Raw genomic sequence first — 25397 nt, 5'->3', positions numbered from 1 at the left:
TTTTCTGTTTGTTTTTGATTGCCAATATGCAGTTTATAAAGGGATCACAAACTATTCTATCCTCTAAAGAAGTTTCCTGTAATGGAGAAGTGGCCATTAAGAAAACACACCATTTAAACATTAAAACAAAATCAAATGAGCCAAAGCCAGGCAAGTGAAGGCATATTATGGATGAGATGAGAATGGAATTTGCTTTTAAAGGGTTTTTGTACATGCTTTTGTATAAAACAATGTTTGTGTAGTGCTTCATGAACACTGTATAGTAATTTCTACCACCACTTAGAGGTCTTAAGTTTGAGCAAGCAGTATTTAAAATACAAAATAATATATAAACAAATAAATGTAAAAATAACCAAGTCCTTTCCTGCAAACTCATCTTTTAATGCTGAAGTTGCAAATGTTGCTAGACTACAGATTCTATCATCCCTGATAACTGGCCATGCAGGCTGAGACTGCTGGGTATTGGAGTCCAACAACATTTGGACGGCTACACATAGCCCATTCTTGATCTAATAACTTAATCCAGGCTTCCTCAACCTTGGCCCTCCAAAAGTTTTGAGACAATTCCCATCATCCGTGACCACTGGTCCTGCTAGCTAGGGATCGTGGGAGTTGTAGGCCAAAAACATCTGGAGGGCCAAGTTTGAGGAAGCCCAACTTAATCTGTCATGTTTTTAGATAAGCTATCCCCACCCTGAACCTATGACAGAGTGGATTGGCAATATGAAATATATATATAATACAGTGAGGGTTTAGATTAGTGCAATTTGAAATTATTCCACAATCCTAAATGAGATTTTGGCATGCGCTTAGATTCTCACACAAAAAATAAGGTAGCTTTAAAAGTATAGATATGTTCTCTTGATCCTGAATCACTTGTTTAGAGTGCCACTTTGTTAGGCTGGAAATAATCCAGCTAAAATCCATTAGTGAAAAACAACCTTTTGGTGGATAGGGTGGGAAAACAGAGGTGTTACGATTCTCTGCACCAGCAGATGTCAGTATAAATCCAGCGATTTATAGGAATGAAAGCCCATAGATGACCTATAAAAGATCTCATTAATTATATTAACAGCTGTAGGCATTATTTACTTATTTCAAGGTGATCCCTCACTGGTTGGGCTGGCAACAGTTATGATTTTCATTGTGACATGAGCGAGCTACTCCAAATGACCCCCTTACCCCCCAAAATTATTTAATGGCCATTTCAGCTTTGATGGTCACTGCACCGGCGCCCTTCTCTGACATAGTATGACACACATTTGCCATCTGCATCTGACTTCATAAAGGATTTGTGAGGTCATATCCTTGGCATAAAACGTGGCGTAGCAAGGAGCCCACAGTAATCTCACAGTTACGGAGCTGTCTCCTCTTTTGAAGCATTCGTGGCTTTGTTCTTAAGCAAATATATGACAGCAGACAGAGCATCTCTCTTTACCATCCCAGTTTCTGCTGGCATAAAAAAATATGCAAGCCTTGCTATCTGTTCAATTGCTTTCCCCACATCCTCTCACCTGGGTAGCAAGAGCGGAACCCTCAAATAGCCTAGGATGCCCTGATGACGCTAATTGATAGCTGAGAATCTGTTCAGATCTGGGCTGCTCTCCATCGCTGCCCCAGCTGCTTGATACTCCGAAATGTTTGGGAGTCCGCTGGAAGAACACAGATCATGGTTTATAATTAACACAATTAAAAATAGCATTTGAATAAACTGAATGCAGCAGGACAAGGGGAGCTGTTGTGTAACCAGCAGCCTGGGAGGAAACGCCAGAAGAGTTGTCATCATCTAAAACAGTCAAGTGCAGTCAGCGGACCTGAACCCCCCCCAAAAGGCAAGTACTTTTAAGCTTGTTGACAAACAGCTACTCGCAAATTCAGTGCATGCATTGCGGGGTAACACAATGCTTTCAGCACTGGAGCAGTCGGACAACCGCAGCTGTGTGCCATGCCGCGTTGTTTGTTGTGAAGGGCATTCAGATAGAGAGTTGGTTGTAAAGTTGCCACTTCTTCGCAATCTGGACCGTGCAACATGCTTCGGTGCAAATATGTGGCAACCTGTCTGTGCAGAAGGGGAAGCCCAGTGCAGGCTGTTTCAAGGGTATCTTTTAAATTCATATATGAAGAGAGACAAGCTTTAGCCAGGCTGATTTTTGACCCCCAAAGGCATGACCTTCTAGATACGTATCTGGAATCAGTGTTAGAAACCGAGATATGAGAGCTAGGACCTAAATGGCACCTTAAAACCTAGGCTATGGGTGCAACAACAGAATGTCTGGATGCACTTTTTACATATATAACAAGAATACAAAGCTGAAAATGAATGAACTGCAGCTAAAAATATTATGTTCATTTTTCACATGGTCTAGTTCTGCCCACCCCCACCCCCCAATATTCTTAAGAGGGTCTGTTCTCCAGTCTTCAGAGAGTAGCTGGAAGTGGGGAGGCAGAAAAAGGTCCCCCTTTCCTTCCACTCTGCAGTTTTAATCTGAAATCCTAGGAGCAGTACTGCGCTCAGAGCTGAGAAACTGCTCACACTAATGAAATCCCCCGTCAAAAAATGCGCCTGGAATAATGGGAGTTTTGAACACCCATTATTCCGAGTGAAAAACCTGAGTGAAAAATGTGCCTCCTTCCAAACTTCAAACCCCTAATTTCAGCAGTGAGGGCACCTGACAAATTGCTGCATACCTCGTTTATAGTTTCGTAACAGCAAGAGGGTTTCAAAACAGATTTTGTGGGACTTCTATTGGCGCCGAGCAGGAACAGATTTTGTGGGACTTCTATTGGCGCCTTTGGCAGTGACCGGCTGAGCTGCTCTAAAGTCAAAGAGGGGCAGGGCAGGCAGTCATTGGCTGAGCAGCTCAGATCCTAAAGATGGGTGGAGAAGGAATAAAAGTCTATGGAAAGGGGGGCATAGGAGGCTAGGAAAAGTGGGGACTGGGGATATATATAACCAGCAGGACGTGATAAGTTGGGAGGTTACTGAGAAAAGAAAGTTGCAGTAGGTGATGGTCTGGAAGAATAAGGACAGAGGTGAAAGCTTGAGTGAAGAGTTTGAGAAAGGAAGGAAATCTGGGGTGGGGTGGTAGTGAAGAAATAAGAGAAATCCATGAAGTTGCAGAGATACAGGGACCTGGAGTTCACATGTTGATCTGAAACAAGACCCATATTGGGCTTGAATTCCTTGAGTAGGATGCAAATTTCAGACGCAACCATTTTGTCTTTTAAATGCACTGTTTGTGTTTGAGCATATTCCTAAATCTGGCAATTCACTTGGAATTTTAAAATATCACATGTTGACATCCTGTTTTTCCATCTTAACTCTGAGATGTTTAGCAACAGATTGCTTGCCTGAAAAGCTGACATTTAAGAGCCGGAAAGATCCTTCCCCAACAAATTTGCTTTAGCTCTCGGGGATTTTGTGTATGTGTGTGTTTGAGAGGGTGAGAATATCTGATGGGCAGTGTCATATAAGTGAATGTTGTCAAGCAAAATGGGATTTGCAGCATTCAGTGATTTGCAACTTTGAAGGAAGCCCCACTTATGAATTCAATTAGACTTACTCGCAGGTGTTATTTGATTGCATTTGTTTGCATCTTTACAAGGGTTCTCCTAGTGAGGAAATGGGCTATCCGTAAGTCTATTTAAACAGGAAAGATGTTAAGATATGGTATGTAAACTAAGCAAGATCATGAAACTCAAACTAATTTCTAGTAATTGTCAGCATGATGTTCACGCTTATGCAAGCATTTCACATTCTTTGCTCAAGCTATCAAAGGGTTTATTTTTAGCAAGACATATTGGGGGTTGCATGCTCACTCTGTAATTGACGTTCCCTGCTTCCTAAAAAGATGGCTTTGCACCTCCCACTTCTTCAAATTGCTGAAAGTTTTAAGGGCCAGCTTTTACAGGATTCTGTGGATGACTCATGTTGCCATTACAGTGGTACCTCAGGTTACCATATGCTTCAGGTTACATACGCTTCAGGTTACAGACTCTGCTCACCCAGAAACAGTACCTCGGGTTAAGAACTTTGCTTCAGAATGAGAACAGAAATTGTGCTCCGGCGGCATGGCAGCAGCAGGAGGACCCATTAGCTAAAGTGGTAATTCAGTTTAAGAACAGTTTCAGGTTAAGAACAGACCTCTGGAACTAATTAAGTACGTAACCAGAGGTACCACTGTACCCTATTTCTTTACAAAGATACACTGGCCAGGAGTTAGCAGGCAGACTCCGAGAGTGATCGTACTCATCTTTAAAACAGCTGCTGTTGTCCCCCAATAATAAAACACAGAGCTCCTGTGGCTACTTTCCCCCCCAGGTAACTGCATGGAACCGAATATTGTTTGTTTGCCTATTTAAGGTATAGTCTTACTACAAAATTATTTTGCTTGGCTCCTGCCGAAGCAGAGAGGAGCCCTGTTCATGGATTGGAGCTCAATGATAAGAACACATGGTGTCTCCAGGTAAGGACTGAGAAAAAGGCCAAACAGACAACATATGAATGGAGTACACTAGTATGTTTACTTGGACTGTGTTTTTATCCTGCCTCTGATGTCAAACCTCCTTCCTCAAGCAGCTACAGGTTGTCTGCAGTTGCCTGAAGAGAAACCCCAGTTCATGAGCTCCTGACCATGTGTACAGCCTCCAAACAATTAAGATGCCTGCAGATAAAAAGGTAAAGGACCCCTGTATGGTTAAGTCCAGTCAAAGGCGACTATGGGGTTGCGGCGCTCATCTCACTTTCAGGCCGAGGGAGCCAGCGATTGTCCACAGACAGCTTTCTGGGTCATGTGGCCAGCATGACTAAACTGCTTCTGGCACAATGGAACACCGTGATGGAAACCAGAGCGCACGGAAATGCCGTTGACCTTCCTGCCACAGCAGTACCTATTTATCTATTTGCACTGGTATGCTTTCAAACTGCTAGGTTGCTGCTACGTGGGGCTGCCCTTGAAGTTGTCCCAGAAACTCCAGTGGGTGCAGAATGCCGTGGTGAGGCTCCTTACGGGGTCCTCGCCGCGGGACCACATTCACCCAGTGCTTTTCCAGCTGCACTGGCTCCTGGTGGAGTACAGGGTCTGGTTTAAGGTGTTGGGTTTGACCTTTAAAGCCCTTTGCGGCCTAGGACCCTCATACCTACGGGACCGCCTCTCCTGGTATGTCCCGCAGAGGACATTAAATAGCAAAAATAGCAACACTCTAGAGGTCCTGGGCCCTAAGGAAGTCAGATTAGCCTCAGCCAGGGCCAGGGCCATTTCAACACTGGCCCCAGCCTGGTGGAACACTCTGTCTCATGAGACCAGGGCCCTGCAGGATCTGATTTCTTTCTGCAGGGCCTGTAAGATTTGAACTGCCGACTTTCTGATCGGCAAGCCCAAGAGGCTCAGTGGTTTAGACCACAGCGCCAGCCGCATTCTATATCTGCACAACTGTGTGTCCCAATCACACAGAGCTTGTGAATTGGAGTTTTTCTTCAGATAACTGCAGGCACCTTGTTGTTCTTTGAAACAGGAGATCTAACATCAGGGTGGGTTTAAAAGTGCACTCCACTACAAGCAAACACAGTAATGCCCAACGTGTGAGAACTGGGCTTGTGTGTCTCAAAGGCAGCAGTTAGACATTACCCAGCATCCCCGCATACAAAGACTAAATTAGCATGGTTATATAGGAAACTTGTTTTAAAAACAGCAGCAGCAACTCTTAGGCAAAGGTAATTTTGCAAATTGCCTGTGAAAAAAAAGCATGAATTGCAAATAAGCAGACCTTCCAAGTGTCCCTATTATCCAGGGACCATCTTGAATTTACAGAAGCTGTCTCGGTTTCTGATTTGATCCCAGAATGTCCTGCTTTCCCTTAAAAAGTTACCTTTACATTTTAGTAACCCCTGACCATTAGGTCCAGTCGTGGCTGACTCTGGGGTTGCGGCGCTCATCTCGCTTTATTGACCGAGGGATCCAGCGTACAGATTCCGGTCATGTGGCCAGCATGACTAAGCCGCTTCTGGAGAACCAGAGCAGTGCACGGAAACACCGTTTACCTTCCCACCGGAGTGGTACCTATTTATCTACTTGCACTTTGACATGCTTTCAAACTGCTAGGTTGGCAGGAGCATGGACTGAGCAACGGGAGCTCACCCCGTTACGGGGATTCGAACCACTGACCTTCTGATCGGCAAGTCCTAGGCTCTGTGGTTTAACCCACAGCACCACCCGCGTCCCCGCTTTTCCTTAGGAGGTCCCTATTTTCATCAGAGAAATGTTGGAGTGTATGGAGTTATGTCACTCCCCAATACAGGAGATAAGTAACTATACAACCTTTAGAAGACATCTGAAGGCAGCCCTGTATAGGGAAGTTTTTAATGTTTAATGTTTCATTATGTTTTTATATATTTTGGAAGCTGCCCAGAGTTATTGGGGCAACCCAAGCAGATAGGTGGGGTATTTATTATTATTATTATTATTATTATTGAATAGGACATCCCTATTTTCAGCCAAGAAACGTTGGAGGGTATGAAATAAGGCTGAGCCAAAAAGGAACGGTTCTTTTTGCAACCCATATTTGGTAGCTTCAAAAAGCACTGCCCCAGTCAGTGTCATTTGGGAACTTGGCATAAAAGGGTGGGCAGAAGCATTTGCCCATTTGGTGATTTCAGAGTGAGGGCGGTTAGCTGCTGTGGCCCAAACCTCAAGCTTGGAGGTGGAGGAGGAGCTGGCTGAGTCTGGGGCTGCTGTACCACTTGCTGAGGTATCTGAAGAAGTGTGCATGCACACGAAAGCTCATACCAAGAACTAACTTAGTTGGTCTTTAAGGTGCTACTGGAAGAAAAAAAAATTGTTTTGACTATGGCAGACCAACACGGCTACCTATCTGTAACTTGCTGAGGAGCCAGACTGGGTTCCTGATACTGGGAACCTGGTGATCAGGAACATGCAGCTCCCAAGCCAGGGCCTCCAAGAGATCCTGAGCCCTGAGCCCAAACTCTCTGAGGAGCAAAGTTCTTTCCACTCCACATTGCTTGCCCACAGGAAAGAGAAGTGCTTTCCTTCTGGTTAGATAGGGGCTAGCCCTTTAAGGATGTACACTCTTCAGGCAGAGGGGTGGAGCTTAGGAGAGGGACTAGTGAGACATCAATTCACCTCTGGACTTTCTTGGAGTTAGTTGCTCCTTTGGAGCTCTCCGTGGTGCTGCGACCATCAGCTTGCCTTTCAGAGAGAGACCTGCTGTAGGCAGAGAGGACATCTGTGCCTTGCTTGGCTAGGATTGCCCATGCTGCCACATAAGCCAGATGCGATTGGCTACATAGTATCATTATGTCATCACATTCGCTATAGGATCCCCGAGCGGTCGGGATCACATAGCAAAGGAGAAAGAAGGCTGGCTAAGAGGAGGAAAGCTTGTCAAAGTAGCAGGAGCCTGAAAGCAGATACTAAATCAGTGTTTCCCAAACTTGGGCCTCCGGCTGTTTTTGGACTACAATTCCCATCATCCTCAATCACTGGTCCTGCTATCTGGGGATGATGGGAGTTGTAGTCCAAAAGCGGCTGGAGACCTAAGTTTGGGAAACCCCGTCCTAAATGAAGGCAAACTTTTACATTATTCGAGACATGTTAGGTTGCAAAATGTAGACACTGCACACGCTGTAGAAATTAACCTTAAATAATAACAATGCCCAGTGTTCATGTCGCATATTTAAAATGCCAACAGCACTTCACGTTTTCTCAGTACTCCTTACAAGAATCCCAAAAGGTAGGGTAGTGTTATTATCCCGCCCCCATTGCAGATGGGAAGTTGAGATACTTAATGAAGATCACCTAGCAAGTTCAAGTGAGATTCCAGGGACTTCTGGGCTCCCACCCATAGCCACTACACCTGCCAGAGTCCTGAATTGCACATTGGCAAATCACCTTGAGCATTTATCACAGCTCTAGCCAAGACAAAAGGTAAAGCTCTTCTTTATGATGGATTTGCAGGGTTTTATGTTGTCCCTTCAGCTAGCTGCAGAAGCCTCCTCCCTCTATCCTTAGCAATCCTCCGTTGCCTTTTGATATCTCCCGTCAGTTCCGCCACTTGCCTTTCAGTACTTACCACCAACGCTGCCTTGCTTCTGCTTTTTGTTACATCTTTACCCTGCTGTTTCACTGTCTGTGTGATGCAGGAAGCAGAAGTCGCAAGTCTCAGAGCTGCCTTTTGAGATGCAGGTAATTATTATGTGCATCTGTTATTATGATCTTGGCTTCGCTAGGTGGAAGGCATGTTGCTGCCGCTGTGATAAATTTGCAGCCCTGCTTTCCTGAATTCCCTTTCCCTTGATACCGAGCACAGACTGCTTCTAATTCCATCTTATTTTTTAAAAAATCACACACAGTCTTAATTGCTGCCACACAAGGCCTCCTACTAAATATATTTCACAGGATTGAAATATAAAGGATTGGAGCGATTATTCAGAGAAAGCAAATTGCAAGTGGGGAGGAAGAAATCAAATGGCACTTCTGTTTCCTCCCACATTCCCTGTGAGTCTAAAGAGACAGACTGCTCAGGTTTTTTAGATTTACAGCAGAGAATTGCTTAACCACAATGATGGAAACCAAACCAAGAATCTAGCACAGTCTCTCTGTACTACTCCCACAATTCAAGTATTCACAAGTCCAGGAGGTATTACACACCCTCCATCATTTCTCCAATGAAAATAGGGACGTCCTATTCCATAATAATAATCATCATCATCATCCTCCACCCATCTGACTGGATTACGCCAGCCACTCTGGGCAGCTTCCAACATATATTAAAAACATAATAAAACTATACAGGGCTGCCTTCAGATGTCTTCTAAAGGTTATATACTCACTCATGTGACACACACCCCAGAGCCAAAGAGATAAAGAGATAACATATTTCCTTCCAAAAATTCTCGTTTTCTAATTATATTGTTAAGTATCAAATATTCAGAGAATATTCCAGTACCAGTAATTTGGATAAATGTTGGCGAGTATGGAGTTATGTGAACCCGAGCCAAGGAGATAACTCCATACCCTCCAACGTTTCTCCAAATTACTGGTACTGGAATATTCTCTGAATATTTGATACTTAACAATATAATTAGAAAATGAGAATTTTTGGAAACAAATGCATTTTGGTTCTAGAATCTATTTGACCCCTCCATGGTTTCCATCTCTAAGATGCCTCTGTCCACATCCGTATAGTTTTGTGGCGTTTCAGGATAACCAGGAATTTTCAATTTCTGCCATACAAACTGGCCCCTTCCGCTCTTCCCCCTTCCCTTGCTAGAGCCTCAGATATTCCTTTTCCCTGCCATTGCTTGGACTAAGCTCTCTTGTGGCCACATTTTCTTCCTTGCATCTCAGGGCTTGGTAATGAATTATGTCTCTGGGAAGAGGCAGGTGGAGATTCCATCTATTTCACCGCATCGTTTAGCTTGCACTGCAAGGATGAACTAGCTGATCCCCGGTCCCTCTGGGTTGGCTTGACCTTTGTGCTAATTTGATTTATTATTTTTAGTGCATTATGCTACACTCAGCCTTCTCGACTGTAGCAGGGGCTGTATGCTAATGATTTATGGGAGACATCTGGGATTCCACGGGCTAGCATACAGATTGTGTCACTGCTATCCGAGAGGCCTCCATTGATCCATCCCAAAAATCCAGCAAAGCAACAGAGTGTCAAATTCCAATCAGCTTCAGTTCACAAACCCTAATTGAACAGGTGGCTACGACTGTTCTGGAGCTGACCGTATCCCATCTTTTAAGAATAAAATCAGAAAGAGACGAAATGCTTTCGTCCTCATTTCCCACCAAAAGATGATCTCCATATTCTCTGCCTAACTAACAGCAGCAGGGAGGAAAGTAATCTTTGCCACCTGCTCCAAAGAGGTGGAGAAGTCTGAGTGATTTGGAGATAAGATGTTTGGCCCTCCATTGCCATAAAATATTTGTCCAGGGGTGGGTCTAAACACAGGGGGAAACCGCTAGAAATAAGTCAGATATTAGATCATTTTAAGAGAAGGGAAAAAATCTCTATGGAAAAATCACGCTTGGAAATTTCCTGCTCTCTGGTGCCGTCTGGTGTTGCATGTATATAGCACATTCAAATCAATGTTTCTTTACTAATGTTAGCCAAGTCCCAGGCCCCATGTGGCTGACATAAGTTAGTGCTGCCACAGTCAATCAAAATTTTCATATTTGATTGCCTCCCCCCACCTTGTTTGGCTAGGATGGTCCATGTGAAGAGTCCAGGAAGCCTCACCCTCCCTCTCAGCTGGAGTTTCATGCTCAACTCAATCTGCCCCAGGCTGCCCTCCAAAGGCACATGAACCAAGAAAGGCATTTATACATTGTTCTCACTGTTAGCCTCTATAATTTCATTTGACCTGAACTTGCTGCCAGATCAGCTAGCAGGCACTGTGGTAAGTTGGGCAATAAAATAAATAAATAGCATGCTGGGGGATAGGGCAGTAAAAAGATTACTCAGTGTAGGGACAAATGAGGTCAACAGAAATAAGGTTGTCGTGGATATATATGCAACAGGAGTTGGCTTTAACCTTGATAGAATAGTCAGAAAGTCTCTTAAAAGACCATATTTCCTAGGGCAGCAGTAGAGAATCATTGGGACTCCAAATCCCATCAGTCCCGGCCAGCATAGCCAATAGTCAAGGATGATGGGAATGGTAGCTCAACAACACTGAGAGTGGCTGCAAGTTCCCCACTGCTGCCCTGGGGGCTCATAAACAACTACAGTGGTACCTTGGTACCTTCTCAAACTTAATCCGTTCCAAAAGTCTGTTCCAAAACCAAAGCGTTCCAAAACCAAGGCATGCTTTCCCATAGAAAGTAATGCAAAATGGATGAATCCCTTCCAGACTTTTAAAAACAACCCCTAAAACAGCAATTTAACATGAATTTTACCATCTAATGAGACCATTGATCCATAAAATGAAAGCAATAAACAATGTACTGCAGTCACACAATCAGTGAGTCAGTCAATCAATCAATCAATCAGTAGCTGAACTGGGTTCCACACAGTCACAAAAACAAAACAAAAAAGCTGCAAAAACAAAAACGCAAAATAAATAGCAAAAACAGACAGACTTCAGCTTAACACTCAAAACAGAAGCGTGGCACTCAAAATGGAGCACGTTTGGCTTCCAAAAAATGTTCACAAACTGGAACACTAACTTCTGGGTTTGCAGTGTTTGGGTTCCAAGCTGTTTGAGTACCAAGGCGTTTGAGAACCAAGGTACCACTGTAGACCCCAAGACTGACGCCTCGTTTAAGAGGGTGGTTTTGCTGGAAGATCCATTTCATTGTCCCAAGTACAGATAGAAAGAATCCCCCCGTGTCTTGCAAGAAACACAAATTGTTGACACAGTATTTTACAAGCATATTCAGAATCCTTATGGGGAACAGGGTAGCCATAAGACCTTGCTCCACACTGGAGGGGATAGGACAGGATGGAGAGAGAAAAAATACTCATTGCTAATAATATGCAATGGATAATTTAAAGCTGCGGTGCAGATAGATATGCCCTCAGAACGGCCAACTCTAGTTGGAAATGTGACCTTAAAGCAAACAGATGTACCGTATTTTTCGCTCTATAACACGCACCAGACCATAACACGCACCTAGTTTTTAGAGGAGGAAAACAAGAAAAAAAATATTCTAAACGAAATAGTGGATATATGCTTTTTGTGGTTCATGCTGTGGCCACAGACATGTGATCTGACAGTGAGTTTGGAGCAGCCCAGTGCAAAAATCCTGAGGATCCATGTGGATCCATGCTTTGTAACCACGGAGGAGGGAAGGAAGGGGAACCATGGATCCTCTGCTCACGACTGCAGCAGATCCCCCCCGGCACCCGCAGGCATTCACTCCATAACACGCACAGACATTTCCCCTTACTTTCTAGGAGGAAAAAAGTGAGTGTTATGGTGCAAAAAATACGGTAATTTCTCGAGCGTTCCTGCTTACTTTGGCCCTCGGGTTCACTATAAAACTTGGGTCCAAATTATGTCTGAGCATACTGCAGCAGGCATCTAGCCAAAAATATCTTGTTTGACTGGAAGTCAGTTAGAAACAGAGGCATTTTCACAAATTGTATTGAAGCTAGTTCAAATAATTTTGCAAGCCTTTGCTCAACTTTCCTGGAACCCTGCTTCAACCAGTTTTGAACCACAATGGTTGTAGGAGCATAAGTCTGAGAGATCAAGAGACAAAGAATAAGTTAAAAATTGGCCTAAAATACCAGGCATATTAGAAGAAGTGTGCATATACATTTTTGGGCAGACCTCATTAACAAACTGGTACAGCAGACCGATTTAAAAGACAAGAATAAGAAGAAACTAAGAGAACCCAAAATTGGCAGATTCATCCAGAGAATTTATGATCAGCTCATATTTGGAAGAATCGCCTCAATCCAGGGACCATTTCTTCAAGAGAAAACCTACAGCTCCCTCTTCAGTGTTTCGCTATGGAAAAGCAAAAGTTCTAGTGAGATATTTACCACTTTCTGTACCCAACCAATCACACCCCACTCAGCTAGTTAGTTATACAGTGGTCAAAAGTCGAGTTCATACTCTAGGTGGCTGAATGTACTGTTCCAAGCACACTGCCAACATCCTCTGACTGCAATAAACTCATCTAGGCTGAAGCAACCAGAAGGGTCTAAGATATTATATAATTGTTCTCCATCCAATATAGCAATAATAATAATAATAATAATAATAATAATAATAATAATAAATTTATTTATACCCCACCCATCTGGCTGGGTTTCCCCAGTCACTCTGAGCGGCTCCCAACAGAATATTAAAAACACGATAAAACATCCAACATTAAAAATGTCCCTAAACAGGGCTGCCTTCAGATGTCTTCTAAAAGTCAGATAGTTGTTTATTTCCTTGACATCTGATGGGACGGCGTTCCACAGGGCATGTGCCACCACTGAGAAGGCCCTCAGCCTGGTTCCCTGTAACTGCACTTCTTGCAGTGGGGGAACCACCAGAAGGCCCTCAGAGCTGGACCTCGGTGTCCGTGCTGAACAATGGGTGCGGAGATGCTCCTTCAGGTATACTGGGCCGAGGCCATTTAGGGCTTTAAAGGTCAGCAGCACCAAAACTTTGAATTGTGCTCAGAAACGTACTGGGATCCAGGTCGGAAAGGACGCATGGAAGTGATTTTCTCCTCAAAGTGCTTTGCAAATATGTCTCAGCATGGTACTGAGAGTTCAGGTAAATTACCTGGCAGGAGGCCATAAGGAGGAGACAACGTGAAAGAGTTCTGCTGGTTGCCACTCCGAAGATGCAGTGGTGGCAGAGAAGGAACCTGAATTTGCTGCCATCCCTACCGCAGATTGCCACAGTCTGGAAGCACAGGCAAGCTTAGGAGGTGAAATACAGATGGGAATGACATAATTGCCATCAGTGAGTTTTGCTGTATGTGGAAATAGATTTCTTCCCTCTACTTTCCATGGCAGTAGTGTAACTAGGGTGGAAAAATAGGGACACCCATCCTGGAAGCTACCTGGGCAGGTATTCAACCTGGGCAACAAACTATTCTGATAGTTCATATAATGCACTGAAAGTTATTAAAATAAGTTTACATCATGTTTCCATTTCAATATAGAATAATCAGACATGTTTTTCACAAAGGCAGGTGACGGCTTGGTCAGAGGGTTAGGGAGTGTTGACGAAATAAAACAAACCCATCCACTGAATATTGCTGGCAACGAAGGAACAAACTTGGAATTTCTTGATCATCATCATCATCGTTTTATTTGAATGCCGCCTTTCCACAGTTAAAAACAACGCTCAAGGCGGCTTACAGCATGACCAGATTTACATAATTACCAGCATAACAAAAGTCATAAACAATAAATAAAACACATCAGAAAGTAGACAACCAAATGGAAAACAGTTTCCACATAACTCATAAAATCTAAAACTAAGAATACAGCATTAATATCAATCACAATTTAAAATGACATAGATAAAAAATAAAAACAATTTTTAAAACAAAACACAAACAGCAGCAGAAGCACTCCTGTATGGAGCCTGTCAGGCCCCGCCCCAAGTCAGGTGGAGAGAAGCCGGGCAGGCCCCTTCAGGCTCCCAGCAGGTCAGTCCTGATAAGTTCACACACTTGCTCCAGATTTTACCCAGCACTCCCTGAAAAGGTCCCTCCAGGGGTCACTCCTTTTCCTTTTCGACTGCCTGCACTCTCGTATCCATTTACCCGAGAGCAAATTCCGTTTAACTCAATGAAACTCATTTCCGAGCAAACTTGCATAAGATTGCACAGCCTACATCTTTTCACCTATTACATATAATCCTTTGAAATTGTGTTGTGCCTTGTTGGGAAGGGGGGGGCAGAGAAGTGCGTGCATTCAGGAACTTGCCCTAAGCGTAGGAATGACAAGCTTTTGGGACTATTCGATGCTCACTCTAATCCTCTAATTCCAGGGTGCCTTGGGAATAGCTCCTCCTCCTAGAGGCTTATGTGACAGGGGAGCACTGCCATGGCTGCAAGCATTTCCCTTCCATTCAGACTGAGTGACAGGGACTGTCATTCCTACTATTGTGTTGCTGAGACAGGATTATGGCCGCGTGCCCTGCTCAGAGCTGCTACTCACAGGGACAATTTGGAAGCTCAAGTTGATACGCAGCATCAGCTGCCTCCTCTGATTCAGGCTGGGTTGCTAAGGGCACATCTCACCAGTATCAGACACTGGTTCGAAGCTCTCTTTTCATCGGCCCCAACCAATGACTTTTGTGTGTGTGTTGTGATCTCACAAACCATGTCCTATGTAGTGACATCACAATAAAGGCAGCGTACTGCGTGATGCGATAGTAACTCACCATGACAGCAGCCTTTCCAGAGAAAAGAAACGAGCAGTAAAAAACAAACACACAAATGTCCACACCAAAATACACATAAAACAAGCAGCAGAAATAGCCATTTGGTTTACAGATTGCCAGGGATGTGGGAAGGCTCCCTGAGAACGTTCACATCTTATCCAAGTTGTGTATTGTTGCTGTTTTTAAGCTCCCCTGAAAGCTCCCAGATGCTTCACTTGAAAAATGAATCTTGCAATGTGGGTTGAGTTTCATTTTAACATGCACTTGAGACACTTGCTCCTTGTTTTACATGAGGCTGCCCTTTTCAGATCTGAGTTCAATGGACACAGGGACTATCACATTTAGTTTGTCTCACAATCTCAGTTCTCGAGACTCCAGATGCTGGTTTGTTCATCGTTTTGTGCATTTATGCCCCACCTTTTCCCAGGGAGATCAAGATGGGGCACATGCCTCCTGCCCCCAAAAAACCCATAATATCCTCACAGCAACCCTGTGAGGTATGGCTAGGTCTAAGAGACAATGTCTGGCCCAAGGTTGCCCAATGAACTTCACAGCTGAGCAGGGCTTTGAATCTTAGTCTCGTGGGTCCCAGTTTGACTGGCTAACCACGACACTACACTGGCTCTTAGCTGTAGCTGGAAAGTGATTCGATAGAAGTTTCTATTTAAATATAACAACCCCTGAAACTTTCCTAAAATTAGGGCTTACCTAAACTTTCAGCAGTAATTCAACAGCACTTTCTAAATGGATGGAAGCCAAAATAACGTTCAGCAGACAGTTTTGCAGCCGCTTTAGTTACAGGGTCCCATCTTGCAGTCGTTGCCCTGCCAAATATTTCACCCTCTTCAAAGGAAATACGGGCTGGAGGAGGAGAATGGATTGCAATGCCTGGCCGCCAGTCGTTTCTTTGACTCTCCTGCCAAAAAACCAAAAGCAGGCAGTGGGGATCTCTCTTTCTCCAGATGATGACTTCAGCAACACCTAGAGCTAGGCAAGGACACAATTCCCAGAGCAGGTTTGAAATGTTTGCGTTTCCTCGCAAATGCCGGTGACATCATTGGCACCAGAGGACTTGAACTTCACTTTTGGCACGCGAAAGCCCTCCGGGTGATTTTTACACCAGGCGTTCCTGCTCTTGATGGATATTGATGTAACAACGCCTGTAATTAAAGGATTGTATATATAAAGGATTGTAGATATAACACATGCAGATGTAGTTAAATGCATCTGTGTTAAAAGAGCACAGAACATTTTTAACTGGGCAAGGAAATATGCAACCAGCGACAAAATGTTTCAGAGCTTTCAGCAACACAAAAGCAAGGGAAATTAGGTGCTTGTCCCTGGATTTGTCAGAGTGCAAGCTCAAAACAACATTAGCATGGGATTTGCTGGGGTACTCTATGCCGTCACTTGGGCATTACATCTTTATATCTTCTTCTTTGGCGATCACTTGTAGCCTAGTAAGATTGTCTTCCATGAACACGGTCTTAACAGTGAGTCCGTAAGTGACTGTGGAGGCCAATTCTGGATCCACACATCCTTCCACTGTGGGGACATAGGTTTCCAGGCAGGAGTTGATCACAGCAAGAGTTTGTCAAGCATGCCTTCCTCTTAGCACGTTTCTCTCTTTCGTCTTAAGTTTGAGCATCTTCAAAGTTCATGACACCTTTAGTAAAGGCTGTTCTCCAACTGGAGTGCTCACAGGCCAGCGTTTCCCAGTTATCAGTGTTTATACTACATTTTTAAAGATTTGCCTTGAGAGAATCTTTAAACCTCTTTTGTTGACCACCAGCATTACGCTTTCCATTTTGAAGTTCGGAATAGAGTAGTTGCTTTGGAAGACGATAATCAGGCATCCGCACAACACGACCAGTCCGACGAAGTTGATGTTGAAGAATTGTTGCTTCAGCACTGGTGATCTTTGCTTCCTCCAGTACACTGGCATTAGTTCACCTGTCTTCCCAAGTGATGTGTACAAATTTTGGAGACACCATTGATGGAATCTTTCGAGGAGCTGGAGGTGGCATTTATAAGTGGTCCATGTTTCCATTGCTTCTTTATATACAGCACACTGGCTCACTGAGGCAAAGTATGGAGAGTGAATTGAACTACCCTGAGTATCCTTTGGGCGGCAAAGCTGCATGGAAATGGAGAAAGGGTGGGGGGATATTTATTTTTTGTTCCTTTAAAAAGAGCAACAGAACTCTGGCACCAGCCACCTACATTTCATTGCAATAGGTCCAGGGGTAACAAAAGCAAATATTTATTCCCACTGTGCAATTAACCTACGGAATTGGCTACTACAGATAGCTGGGTTTGGTGTTTTTTTTTAAGGGGAGACAAATTTCTGGAGGATAGGCCTGCTCATCTGTGTACAAAGAGGATGGAGACAAAGAGCAGGGTGCAGCCATCAACGATGTGCTTCCATAGGGATCTTCTGGCTAAGCTAAAGTTGGGAGCAGAATGCTGTCTGAATCAGCAAGACCACTTTAATGTAGGCGCAAGTACTGGCTAAATGGAGCAAAGTGTGAGCAGTGGTAGGGAGACCAGCAATGAGAAGTTGGAGTTTTATAGACCATTCCACAACACGATCAATAAAATTAGCTTGATGTGCAGCTGATGGCCAACTTTCTCAACACACTGGGAGACCTCGTGGGTAGCTCTGTCCACAGTGGGAAATTCATCAGACCTTGGTCTCCCTTGTGCAGAATTTTAACCCTGTTAGCCAATGGGCTTTGAAATGGCAGGCGTAAGACCAATGGTCTCGCAAGGTCACCCTGAGAAAAAGTGGGAACAAGGAACCTCTCCGTGGAGAGTGTTCAGGACCCTCAACAAATTACAGTCCCCTAAGGTTCTTTGCAGGAAGCTGTGAGAGTTCAGCTCTCATAAAACCGATATGTTTGAAAGATCAGACATGCTCCACAGGGAATATTTCCCTGCACGGACACTACAGACACATAGTCACCGAATACCAGGGGACCCAAATTAATTCTGGCTCTGCACCCCATTGCATCTGGTCACCTTATACCAATCGTGTAAGTGGAATGAAAGCTGCTTTTCGAAGAGCCCTCTCCTAAATCGGGAGACGCTATTTGGATTCCAGCTGCTGGGGAGATTCTCTTACAAACAGTTGGCTGCTCAAATACTTCTGCATCCCAAGAAACCACCGGTGGCTCAGCTTTCAAAGCCAGCCAGCCCTACTCCAGTCATCGCTGTGGGCTGAGTCATTTTGCTTACATCTCCGCAGCACTCCCAACAAGCAATAAATTATGGCTGCAGGGAGGCAGTCGGGTTAAGCAGTCAGTGACTAGCCCCAATAATGGCCACAAGATGTGAAGTTTGTGGAAAGGAGCCATAATGGAAAGAGAGAGCTTTTCTTAGAATGGATGGTGTCAGTCTGGGCCTCGGGGGCAGGAGGGGGGGAATCTCCCTGAAGCCTGTTTCCTGCAAAAGGCCTAGTTCTTCTGAGGCATTAAACTTTAGGATGTGCTCCTTAATAGGGTCTCCCACAACTGACTATTCCTCCATACCAAAGTTTCCACTGTACAAAGAAACTAAATACTACGGCAAATATCCTGGCTTTTAAACCATAACCTTTCATTTTCCAATGTGTAGAGAATTGTTTTATAATTAAATTCCTACCCTGTGGGAAAATGGGGTTTAAATGTTTTAAAGAACAATAAACATTGCTAATCAGTGAAGCTAGCAAGGAGTTGGCATGATGTGGCTTGCTTTGCTGGTTCCAGATAGTAATCCAAGTTTCTAGGCGATTTACAGGTCAGGCTCAAACAAGAGCGCATTGCAATAATCTAACCTGGAGCTGACCACAGTGGAAGCAGAAATGGAATCAGCAGCAACCCCAAACTGCAAGCCTATTGGTCCAGGGGATTGAGAAGAAAGTTAAATATTTAGGAGGATGGATAACAGTTAAGAATACAGCATAAATATTTTTAAGGACACCTATACAAGAACTTGGAGAGAAAGAAAGAAAAACTTAGAGGTGTTGGGAAGGAGGAATTCATTGCTGTTGGGAAGGATACCAGTAATTAAAATGAATGCATTGCCAAAATTTTAATTTTTATTTCAATCAATACCTTTGATCAGCAATGTGGGATACTTCAAAGAATGACAAAAACATATTACTAGATTTATCTGGCAGGGGAAGAAGCCAAGAATAAAATATAAATTGTTGGCAGATTCTAAAGACAGAGGTGGATTCTCTCTACCAGATTCAAGATTATATTATGAGGCATCCTGTCTATGCTGGCTAAGGGAATAGATATTATTTTTAAAAATTGATGTTTTAGAGCTTGAAGGTCATGATAACAGGAATGGTTGGCATGCATATTTGTGGTATGAGAAGGTTAAAGTACATAGAGCTTTCTTAAATCATGTCATTAGAAAATTTGTGTACAAGGTATGCGAAAAAATATAAAAATTTACTTGAATCCATTTCTAAAAGACCTCCAAACAGTGGGGTCAAAACTGCTACCGCCTCCCCGACACTAGATGGCAGAAATGAGAGTCTGTCTAATTAGAATCCCCAAATATGGCCTGGATTCGAATGCTCCCCCTATCCCCAATTCATAGAATTGGAAGGGACACCAAGGGTCATCTAATCCAATCCTCTGCAATGCAGGAATCTCAGCTAAAGCATCCATGACAGATGGCCATCCAGCTTCTGCTTAAAAACCTCCAAGGCAGGAGATGTTTGTAGCAACTCCTACTCTTACAGTGCAATCTTTAATTTGTTTGTAACTGCTTTGAAGCACAGGTTAAAAGTGGGAACAACAAGAACAGTAAGACATAGAAGATACCCAACAGTATACCATGATTTCTTTGACGGTAGGAACTTCAGGGTGGTGGACATGATTGAGCTGACAGGGAAAGACTGGTCCATGGTTATTCCATGAGATTTATGGCTAAGTAAGGATTTGATCCAAGGTCTGCCCAGTCTAACTCTCAGAGTTACCATAAGGTCAAATTAGGAAAGTCTCTCTTCCTTGTCTTTCAGAATGTCTTGGAATTCACTAAATGGGGACGACCTGCGGCACCCCAATATACGAAGAACTTCGAGCCTCACTTCCAGTAGCCAGGGGAGCTATGAAACACCAGAAATGGGGGAACTCCAACGTATGTTGTGGACGCCCATTCCCTGCCGCGGCAACGTCAACGAAGTCTGGCCTAACCTCTACATTGGAGATTTGTAAGTAAACGGGCTTAAAGGGATGACAGAGAACAACAGAAATTGTGCTCCGGCGGCGCGGCGGCAGTGGGAGGCCCCATTAGCTAAAGTGGTGCTTCAGGTTATGAACAGTTTCAGGTTAAGTACGGACCTCCGGAACAAATTAAGCACTTAACCCGAGGTACCACTGTAACCAAATCCATCCATTTCAATAGGTCTCCTCCAAAGATGGATTCGCTGGCTATCGCCCAATTTTTTTTTTAATGCTTTTGTGCTTCTGGTGTTTTCACAACTTCATTATATTCCAATGCGAGAACATTTGGTTGAGAAGCAAATTGGAGCCTTCCAATAAATAAATTAAATGCCAGCATCAGTGTTGGGGAAATCCCAGACATCCAGGCACCATGCTGAGTGATTGCTTAAAAGCTTGGTTCCCGCTACTAGGATGGGGGTTTGTTTGTTTTTTTGCAATTAAAAATGGGACAATGATATCTCAGCTATTTGAAAGCATTTCCCAACACTGAAGAGTAACATCTCTCTTCCCAACTCTGCCTTTCCACTCCAATACATAAAACCATGCAGCAAAAACCATATGAATAAGTTAAAAACAGACATCAATTAAACGTGATTGAAATATGTATTCTTAATTGCCTGCATAGGCCCGGAGGAACAAAAAAGTTTTCAGGAGGCATTTAAAAGCTGAAACAGAAGGTGCTTGCTGAATGTTGGCAGAATATGAGCCAATGACACAATAACTTGTTGTTATGAAGTGAGCCTCACCAGCTTGAGGAACTATGCTCCCGTAGATGATTAAGGTGGGATATAAGGGTTCAGGAGATCCCCTGGACCTAAGTTGTTCAGGGCTTTGTAAATTAATGCAAGTAACTTGAACCTGGCTTGACCTTGAACAAGACATGTGGTTTAGTCCGACAAAAGGCCTCATTGCACACCAGACTTCTGGTCAAACAGGTTTGTTGTTGTTGTTTAGTCGTTTATTCGTGTCCGACTCTTCGTGACCCCATGGACCAGAGCACGCCAGGCACTTCTGTCCTCCACTGCCTCCCACAGTTTGGTCAAACTCATGCTAGTAGCTTCGAGACCACTATCCAACCATCTCGTCCTCTTTCGTCCCCTTCTCCTTGTGCCCTCCATCTTTCCCAACATCAGGGTCTTTTCCAGGGAGTCTTCTCTTCTCACAAGGTGGCCAAAGTATTGGAGTCTCAGCTTCACGATCTGTCCTTCCAGTGAGAACTCAGGGCTGATTTCCTTAAGAATGCAAAGGTTTGATCTTCTTGCAGTCCATGGGACTCTCAAGAGTCTCCTCCAGCATCATAATTCAAAAGCATCAATTCCCATGGACTGCAAGAAGAAGAACAAACCTATCCATTCTGAAGGAAATCAGCCCTGAGTGCTCACTGGAAGGACAGATCGTGAAGCTGAGACTCCAATACTTTGGCCACCTCATGAGAAGAGAAGACTCCCTGGAAAAGACCCTGATGTTGGGAAAGATGGAGGGCACAAGGAGAAGGGGACGACAGAGGACAAGATGGTTGGACAGTGTTCTCGAAGCTACCAGCATGAGTTTGACCAAACTGCAGGAGGCAGTGGAAGACAGAAGTGCCTGGCATGCTCTGGTCCATGGGGTCACGAACAGTCCGACACAACTAAATGACTAAACAAACAAACAGCACTCCTCCCCATATTATTTGCAAAGGGTTTTTTTCCCCCTGGAAGCAAGAAACATGGAAATTAGCACTAAAGCTTTACCTTCTTCTGCTATACTTGCAGAAGAGTTGTCTGCGTGGTGCAAAAGCTCAATATAATGTGGAAGTTAACAGTTAGGGCAAAGTCATGAAAACGGAATAAAGCATCACGTGGATGCAGCTTGCCTGGTTTTCTACAGTGGCGTTTCCTAAACTTGGGTCTCCAGCTGCTTGTGGACTACAATTTCCATCATCCCTGACCACTGGTCTTGCTAGCTAGGGATGATGGGAGTTGTAATCCACAAGCAGCTGGAGACCCGAGTTTGGGAGCTATGGGTCCTCAAACTAGCAAGGATATTAAATCTAGCATGGTCTAGAAAGTTAGCAGTTAGCTCAAATCTAAGCCAAATACTCTTTCCCCCACAGATATATAGCCCGTGACATAGAACAGCTTCGCCGAATGGGTATCACCCACATAGTAAATGCCGCTGCTGGAAGGTTCCATATTGACACAGGGGCCAAATTCTACAAAGACCTGCCAGTGGATTACTACGGGGTTGAAGCAGACGATGATCCAAAGTTTGATCTCAGCATTTACTTCCACCCGGCCGCTAAGTATATAAGAGCAGCGCTGAACTCTCCCAGAGGTAAATATAACAGGCAGCGCAATCTATGTCATCTCTGGGGTCCTGGCAGCCTTACTGCATTCAAAGTGCAGGTACGAAGCGAGTGGCTAAAGGACTGGCCCCGGTCCAGGAAGACCTGGGTTCAAATCACTGCTTAGCCATGGAGTTCGCTGGGATGCCTTGGGCAAATCCTTATCCCACAGCATCCCTAGTGAGGTGAGATGATAAAAGGTCTGGAAGCCAAGCCTTATGAGGAGTAGCTGAGGGAATTGTGTATGTTTTTAGCCAGGTATAGCAGAGACTGAGATGAGATATAATAGCCATCTTCAAATATCTAAAGGGCTGTCCCATGGAGGGTGGAGCAGACTTGATTTCTCCTGCTCCGGAGGCTAGGACTGAAACCAGTGCATTCAAGCTACAAGGAAGGAGGTTCCAGTAAACTTCAGGAAGAACATTCTGACAGCAAAAGCCTCCCCACAAGAGGTGGGGAACTCTACTTCCTTGGGGGGCTTTAAGCAGAGGTTCAATGGCCACCTGTCATGTATGATCTAGTGGAGATTCCTGCATTGCTGGGGGTTGGACTTGTTGATCCTCAGGGTTATTTCCAGCTCTACAATTCTATACTCAAATGGTCCAACTGTCCGTGAGAGATGCAAGAATCATTTCCCCATTTAACCCTGATTTACCTCTTTCAATGGAAAATCCATTCAACTCCCCTGTGAAAATGGTAAATCTGAATGAATTTGGGTGAGGAATTTGGGACAGAATTATGATGAGGTCAATATTGTGCAGATACTGTCTTTGCTATGCTCTATGCCGTATAGGTAAAGGTAAAGGGACCTCTGACCATTAGGTCCAGTCATGACCGTCTCTGGGGTTGCAGCGCTCATCTTGCTTCATTGGCCAAGGGAGCCGGTGTACATCTTCCAGGTCATGTGGCCAGCAAGACTAAGCCACTTCTGGCAAACCACAGCAGCATACGGAAACGCCGTTTATCTTCCCGCCAGAGTGGTACCTATTTATCTACTTGCACTTTGACGTGCTTTCGAACTGCTAGGTTGGCAGCAGCACGGGGATTTGAACTGCTGACCTTCTGATCAGCAAGTCCTAGGCTCTGTGGTTTAACCCACAGCACCACCCATGTCCCTATTCTATGCCGTATAGTGGCATTCAAACAAAAACCGAAGGTTTCCAATCTGTACTTTTTGTGCTTTTCTTGTTTGAAGCTCACATTGCAACAGAGAAGCACACAAACTTAGATTCTTCAACATGCCAAGTCAACGTTTGACATTTCAAAATCACAGAGATACACCGAATCGTTTTGAAATCTAAAACACCAAATTCATATAATTGAACCCTCAGAAGGAAAACCCAGCTAGACATCTCTGTTTGTCCCTTCTTATACAGCTATATTAGGGATGGGACTCTGGTTTCTTCTCATGTCACTGAAGGGAAATAGCCCCAGGAGAATTAATCCTCCTTTGACATAGCTAACTAGGAACTCTCCCTTTAATTGGTGTGGCAGGAAATAGTAGCTGCATTGCAAAAGAGACAGGACAGAATTGGGGCTGAGCTCTTCTGCATTTTGCCATCCGCACAATAAGACCCACTTTTCATGAGGCAGCTGGATGAACTGGTAGGTCTTAAGACTTAACAGGCCAAGGGGAAATGACGGAAAGTTCTGATATTTACTGGTAAGAGTCAGAAAAGGCATTGAATCAACATCCATATATCATAATTTGCTGGTGAAGAAGGCACACCAGAATTATGACACGAAGATTTCTGACATTCCCCACTGGGTTTCGCAGTCTTGAACTACTGGCAAGTCTCAACATATACCATACCAAGAAACCTGGGGTTTTCATACCCTGACATATATGCGATGCTCTTGTCTTCTCTTCTCTTGCAGGCAAAGTACTAGTTCACTGTGCCATGGGCATAAGCCGCTCTGCCACCCTTGTGCTTGCCTTTTTGATGATCTGCGAAAACAAGACCCTCGTGGATGCCCTAAAGTCTGTGCGAGAACACAGAGGGGTCTGCCCAAATTCTGGTTTCCTCAGCCAGCTCCGAGATCTTGACATCCGGTTAAACAGCGAAAGGGGAAGGTCAAGAGGTGATGCCTTGAAACTTTAGCTGAAGGGTGCCCTGCGCTGTGGCTCAAGACGAAGGGGAAAGTCAGAGAGACAAAAGGGGGAAGCCTCAGAAATACCTGAACTCTGAGTCTGTGCTAGAAGAGGTGTCTGGGCAGTGAAATGAAAATAGTGAAGCATTTCTTTGATGTTAGAAACTAAGTCGAGATTAAAGGCACGCCAGACATTTGGCATACATGTTTTTGATTGATGCATGGACAGGTGAGGACACTGGTGAAAGGGGCCAGAACTGCAACAGAAGAATTAAATATACAAAGGGGAAAAAGGCAAGGCTAGGTTGGGGCAGAGTCAAAACAGGAGAGGTTTCTAGAGGAGAGCAAAGTGATCATCAATCAATAGCATTATTCGGTGAAACAAAAGGCTTGAGCAAAGTTATTCTGTTGTTTCCAAGTCTGGCAAGAACATTGCCAGTTGAGCATTTCACATTTCAGGAAGCTGGACACAGCCAGCGGGAGAAATTCAAAGGAATCCATGCACAGAAAAGCATAAAATAAGTACATTTATTTAATCTGGAGCACACTGGTGGGCTGGGACCCACAACTGAGAGGTGCCCCAACCTAAGGTGGGATTGAATTACTGGCACCACTGAATTTGTCTTACTCTAAGAATTGTTCTACAGCAAGGGTAGCCATTGTTGGACTACAGCTCCCATCATCCCTAGCGGACATGGCCAATGGTCAGGGATGATGGGAGTTAATTTTGTTTTGTTTTCTTTATTAAATTTCTACACTGCCCTTCATCTGAGCATTACAGGGCAGTTGACGATAAGAGAGACACTAAAATACGTACCATAGTAACCAACAAAAACAGCTCCTCCATACACTGTTTAAAAGACCATTGATAGTCTAATTAGCCAAAGGCCTG

The 25397-nt window shown here is 44.1% G+C and overlaps 1 protein-coding gene across 8 annotated transcripts; it reads left to right on the top strand.

The window, feature by feature from the left end:
* The first annotated feature begins 1528 nt into the window (after positions 1-1528).
* DUSP13B (dual specificity phosphatase 13B) lies at positions 1529-24708 on the top strand. 8 transcript variants are annotated; one of them, XM_083738533.1, is made up of 4 exons: positions 1529-1832; positions 19884-20075; positions 22184-22404; positions 24293-24708. In XM_083738533.1, exons 2-4 carry the CDS (start codon positions 19885-19887, stop codon positions 24514-24516), a joined length of 636 nt encoding a protein of 211 aa, XP_083594659.1. In that variant the 5' UTR covers positions 1529-1832; position 19884; the 3' UTR covers positions 24517-24708. The 8 variants fall into 8 exon arrangements, with proteins under 8 accessions (XP_083594659.1, XP_083594654.1, XP_083594660.1 ...); XM_083738528.1 differs by lacking the exon at positions 1529-1832 and adding an exon at positions 1887-2098; XM_083738534.1 differs by lacking the exon at positions 1529-1832 and adding an exon at positions 7843-7943.
* Positions 24709-25397: the final 689 nt, after the last annotated feature.

This window comes from Podarcis gaigeae (assembly GCF_964106915.1).
Source record: "Podarcis gaigeae genome assembly, chromosome: 5".
Taxonomy (NCBI): Eukaryota; Metazoa; Chordata; class Lepidosauria; order Squamata; family Lacertidae; genus Podarcis; species Podarcis gaigeae.
This window is presented reverse-complemented; position numbering and strand designations above follow the sequence as displayed.